Source organism: Lutjanus erythropterus, chromosome 15 (genome assembly GCF_056507025.1).
Source record: "Lutjanus erythropterus isolate fLutEry1 chromosome 15, fLutEry1.hap2, whole genome shotgun sequence".
NCBI classification, from domain to species: domain Eukaryota; kingdom Metazoa; phylum Chordata; class Actinopteri; order Lutjaniformes; family Lutjanidae; genus Lutjanus; species Lutjanus erythropterus.
The window spans coordinates 26,439,792-26,445,851 of record NC_139331.1 but is presented as its reverse complement, the minus strand read 5'-3'; the positions used below and the strand labels follow the sequence as shown (position 1 = coordinate 26,445,851).

Sequence of the window (6,060 nt, the reverse complement as noted above, 5' to 3'; positions counted from 1 at the left end):
GCCGAGTCAATGTATCCATGACAACCGTTGCTCAGGACAACAAGGGATGCTCGAGGTGGTGCCGCAACAGCAGACTGCCATGCGCAATGCGGCAGCGCATACTACGCGTTTATACACCACAGAAATCACGCATTTTGATGCATTTTAGCATGAGAGATGATATGTGGTACGGAAAGCCAGTTGTATTAGATTAAACACGGCACAATGTGACATCTTTAAAATACGTAGATATCGCAGCAACAACATACTTGTGACACACAACTTGCCAACATTGCAGTTTACACTGAAACCACTAGATGGTAGCATCGTACACGAAATAAACCCCCAAGTCTGCAGCTAAAGAGAAAAGAAAAAAATGTGAAATTACCAGAAAAACACGCCAAACCGCTTACAATGTGGTTTATCACGTAACATCCACAGAAAGAAAAACGCCACAAGTCGCGTTCAAGCTTCACGCGGAGCCCGAAACTTTGTTCGTGTCCTGGAAATTTTGTCGATAAAGTTTGGATTTGAATAATCTGCTACTGCAAAAATCATGGCCGCGGATCAAACTGTGCACGGAGTTCCCCCTTCACTGTCTGCCAAAGTGGTTGGGTATGTTGACAGCTGATTTAAGTACTTACTACTGTTCGCTAAATAATGTTGGTAACTGCATTCCTGCATCTAAAACAGCTATGGCGTTAGGACTGACGTGTTCAAACCAACAGCAGCATTAGCTCATTGCTAACAGAAATTCATTCAGTTGGTATTTAATTACAGAGAGCACACCTGCTAGGATATGACGTTGACTTGTTATATAGGCAGGTATCATTTTTACAGTCTGAAAAGCAAGGGCTAACTTTAAATCTTGCTATATTAATTAGCTGGCTAGCTTAGGCTACTAGTACACACACCTGCTACAGAATCCGGAAGTTTAAGTGAAGCGTCGATGGCTTTACAGTGTTGGGACAAGCATTCAGATCCTTTGCTCAAGTGAAAGTAGCGATACCTTGCTATGAAAATATCACATTAAAAGTTACTGTTTATTTGCTGTTTAATTAATAAAGTAGTATCAGCCACATGTACTAAATATCGAAGTAAAAGCACTCATTGTGCAGTAAAATGGTCCCTGACAGTGTTTATAATGTTGATTAACTGTTGCATCAGTGTGGATGTTACATTTTACTCCTGTAGATGTTTAATGTTGAGCTAACTTTAAACTACTTTATATACTGTTGGGTAGTTTTATCTACAGCATTGCATCATGTTCTGTATGATATAATGTAGTGTCGTTGTCCTGTGAGAACCACGTATTTTTCTAACAAGTCAACTTTCCATGAGCCTGTTTTTATCTTTGTGCATTTCTCAACTAACCCAAGAGGTTTCTGAAATAGTTTATTTAACTTTTAAAAAGTTGGAGAATTTTCTCAACCCATAAAGGGATGCTTAATCCTTTAGTTTACTGGAAAAATCCACACTCAAAATCAGCTGATTTGAGGATATATTGTTTTCATTGGACAGGAGGGGTATGGAAAATTTAATCAGAAATGTAGCTAGTGCGTAAAGCTGTTAAACGTAGTGGAGTAAAAAAGTACAATATAATACAATAATAAGTAAAGTATAAGTACCTTAGAGTTGTTCTTTTTGTTAGCACAGTACTTAAGTAAATGTACTTAGTAATTTTCTACCATATTGTTTTTCAACAGGTCATTTGCGTATTTGACTGTGAAAGACAGATTGCCGACCATCCTGACCAAAGTCATAGATACAATACATCGCAACAAGAACAAGTTCTTTGAAGAATATGAAGAGGTAAGGAGTGTTATTGATTAGCTGAATTCAGGTTGTTTTCTTTAACTAGTTACAGGCTCTTTTGAAAAGTTGAATTTGTTCTTGTTTGTGTGCCCTTTTATTTTCATACAGGAAGGTATCGAAGCAGAGAAACAAACAATATCTCTGCTGTCTAAGCTGAGAAATGAGCTGCAAACTGATAAACCAGTGCTGGCACTGACCGACGCCCTGCAAGATACAGAGACCTGGAATGAGTACCTGCAGAGACACCAGAGACAGCAAGGGGACCAGGAGTCTGTCAGCTGGTTCAAGTCTCCATGGCTTTATGTGGAGTGCTACATGTACCGCAGGATACAAGAGGCCCTCTGGCTCAAGTGAGAAGCATCTCTAGTATATTTCTCTTGGGTTAAAGTTGTTTTTATAGGCAAAATCATAGGAAAAGTTAGTCACACTGGACTGCCAATAATACGACAATAGTAATTTAAGGTGTTGATTTCTGCTATTTCAGTTGTTCAGAAAGCATTCTTGTCAGTCCTTCACACACAGTTCCCAGTGAATTACTGGGACAACCTTCCAAGCACTGCTTCTGAGTTTCACTATTCACACATGCAGCTTTATTCAGGAACATTTAAGTTTTACATGCCATGGCAGTGCTGGAATAGATGAGGCAAGGGACAGTCAGGCAGGTGGCGGTAATCATGGGCACCTACAGTAGTTACTTATCTTTTTACACCAAAATTTGTATGTATATGCATGTTTTTAAAAAAGTGGCTATACCTAGGGAGGCAGCAGAGAAACTAAACTTCAAACCACAAAGGTTCAGTAAGCAGTTATGACAGTACTGTTTTCACTGTCAGATATCTGTCTTACTTTACTGTTTCATGTTTGCTTTCAGATGTAGAAGTTGTGTCAAGCTACTGCTGATAAAATCTCAACATTTCCTGATTTGGCTGCTTCATAATAAAAGCTTATTGCTAACAAAATAACAGGAACGTTTGGAAATAAATTGTTTATCTACCATTCAGCTGTTTGACTTAACATGATGATCCTGAACATTGAAGGGATAGACTGTAAGTGTGAAAGGTGTTTTTGAAAAATCCAGCATAGTTAGATTGTTCCTTCAGACAGCAAAATTGAGTGCTGTCATTTTCCATTTGTAAAAGAAGTCTTCAAAGATATTGTACTGTTAAAACTCAATTATTTGCAAAAATAATACAGCTTTTCGTTCTTTATATTGTATTCAAGTTCTCTTCCAATCAGAATTTTAATTTCTGCTTTTATTTCAGTCCTCCCATCAGTGACTATGACGTCTTTAATGAGGGCAAGACTCAAAGCTTTTTTGAGTCTCAGCAGGCCGTGATGACCTTATGTACGTACCTGGAGGGCATCAACAAGAACATCGAGGAACTCTCTAAGAATCAGCTGCTTGAGCACTTTAACAAACTGCTGCAGGTCAGTATGTGTGTCATGTGTCTTCTATACCAGCTCAAAACATGACAATCAAGTGAGTGAAAGCAGAAGCTGCACTAATCGATATTTTAATATCAACAGTGGTTCGGTTGATTGTTTAATCCGAACAGGTTGCTTGAAATGACGAACCACAGGTAATAATTACTACTCTGCAGGTCCCCTCAGCTCTATGGAGGTTTTTAGTATCATTTAGGGTCTCACTGATCTTGTCAACCTCATTTCACGCTGCTTTTCAATGAAAAATCTCTGATAAATTATGCGATGAATGAATCAAGTCATGCAAATTGATCTGTTGGTTCATCCATTTTCTCTATAAGTTAACCTATTCAGGTTCATATGGGAAAAAATTGAAATAGGTTCAGGTTTAATTCTTTTTATTTGACTCTTCTTAAAAGCGAGAATTGACAATGTGATGAAAATGGCAATGAAAGTGATGGGGGGAAAAAGAACACCCCTTCATGCTGTTTATGAGAAAATCTTTGTCTGACAAGCAAACTAAATACTGAGGGACCCAGGAAACATCATACAGTCTGGAACTTTTACTATCAGGCAAATCATTCATTAAATGCAAAAACAACACTTTCAGGTTTATCTTCATTCCTACACCTATATATGTACTGGTCAAACCACTGACAGTCCTCACTTATATAAGTATATACATTATACAGTATAGAACAAGGGTTCCCCACCCGTCATTCAGCAAACATGTGGCTGAAATTAGGTGCTTCTCAGCTCGAGGACATCGAATTCAAAGGCACAAAAAAGAGCTGGAGCACAGTTGTTCAATTTAGAGCTTTAATAATGCAAACAGACGTTTCAACACTATTGTGTGTCAGGATAGTTTTTGTGGTTTTTATGTTCTGGAGCCCTGTTCAGACCAAAGATTTTGCCACGAGACTAGTTGAGACTTTCATCCATTTGCAATGTGCTGCTCTGCAACGTTCTGAAAACGTGCCAGTTTAGACCAATGCAACTAGACGAGATGTTGCATCATTTCCATCACAATGACTCACTGTACTAAAGCTTTGACTGCGGCAGTTCAGGTAGCTGGATATAATTTGTAGTGTTTGAAAATATGAATGAGAACAGTGATCGGCATTTTCTGCATTGATGTTGATTAAACGTCGAACACATAAAAGGTGTTTGTGGAGTGGAGGGAGAGGCAGAAAGAGGCACAGTTGTGTCTAGAAGGGAACCCCATGAAAAGATCTTGTAAGAGTGATTTTAACTGAAACTATGAACTTTGACATACAAATCTCATGAACTTTTGAGATGACCCAGAGACACAACACACAGCTGTGGGCGACCAGGTGAGTGAGGGCTGGTAAAGAGAAAGCTGGTGAATCAGAGAAATAAACCGCAATTATCTGATTGTTTCACAGCAGTTATGTACTCAGCTCAAATACACTCTTAACACACCACTGCACAACGCCTGATTCTGTCTGAATGCGGCCTAAAGCCTTGTGTTGTACAGACACAGCTGTTCCTCAAACAAACTAATGACGTGATCCTCCCTTTCCTCTGTCCAAAACTGACAAGCTTTGTTGCAGGCGATGCCATCAGCTGGCTTGAGTCGAACTGAGATGGGCCTGTTCGCACTGCTGCAACGTCTCCCTGCAATGTTCTTAAACTGCCTCATCTTTGGCCTGAACTGGGCTTTATTCCTCAGTTTTATAATGTGTTAATATTTTTTATTTTGTTAGGTATATGCAGTGTTTGACATATCTTCTGTTCTTATTATTGTGCTTTGTGTAGCACTATTGCCCAAGCCAAAATTCCCCTTGGAGACAATTAAGTGTATCTTATCTTATCTTAGGTTTCTCTATGGGGAAACAAGTGTGATCTGTCTATCTCTGCTGGTCAAGACAACTCACAGAAGATCAGTCCAATAGATTCCCTCAGTAGCCTGCAGTCCTTCATCTTGGTGGATGACTCCAACATGGTATGGTCAACTCTTCTTTCCGCCCAGAGACCAGCACAGCCGGGGAAAACCACTGCAGGCCGAGTGGACATTGTTCTGGACAATGCCGGGTTTGAGTTAGTCACTGACTTGGTCTTTGCTGATTTCTTGGTTTCCTCCGGCCTTGCCCGTGAGGTCCATTTTCGTGGCAAATCCTTCCCGTGGTTTGTCTCTGATGTCACAGCCAACGATTTTCAGTGGGTCATTCGGCAGACCACGGCGGCCAATCACAAGTGGATGTCCAAGAGTGGTGTGAAGTGGCAGAGCTACCTGAAGGCGGGCGTGTGGTCCTATCATGACCATCCTTTCTGGACACTGCCCCATGAGTTCTGTGACATGGCAGCTGATGCTCCTGACCTGTATGCGAGCCTGCAGGAGGCAGACCTTGTTCTGTTTAAAGGTGATCTTAACTACAGAAAGCTGGTGGGGGATAGGGACTGGGATCACACAGTGGGCTTTGATACTGCGCTCAGAGGTTTTGGGCCCGCACCACTGTGTAGTCTGAGGACTCTAAAGGCCAACGTTCAGGTTGGTCTGCAGGTGGGCCAAGGGGAGAAACTCACCTCCCAAGAGCCAGACTGGATGACAGGTGGCAAGTACGCTGTCATTCAGTTCTACAACCCAAAGTCAGAACAGTAAGACTGACCTCAGGATCTCACTGGGAAGATGTGGATTCATAAGAACATTACATTATGAAGTACCATAAGCAGGAGTTACCTTTAAGCCATAAAACAGTTAAGTTACACAAGGTTGTTAAATGGTGTTTTTGTTTCTCGTCGTTGGTTAGCACATCATGGTTGATACTGAAATGCACAGTAACAAACATTTAATAAATATTTTCACTAAAGATTTGTACCATG

The 6,060-nt window shown here is 40.5% G+C and overlaps 1 protein-coding gene across 1 annotated transcript; it reads left to right on the top strand.

The window, feature by feature from the left end:
* The first annotated feature begins 319 nt into the window (after positions 1-319).
* dcph1 (damage control phosphatase 1) lies at positions 320-6,060 on the top strand. Its single transcript, XM_084737577.1, has 5 exons — positions 320-594; positions 1,686-1,791; positions 1,903-2,144; positions 3,057-3,222; positions 5,057-6,060. The coding sequence occupies exons 1-5, from the start codon at positions 536-538 to the stop codon at positions 5,837-5,839; spliced, it is 1,356 nt and encodes a 451-aa protein (XP_084593703.1). The 5' UTR covers positions 320-535; the 3' UTR covers positions 5,840-6,060.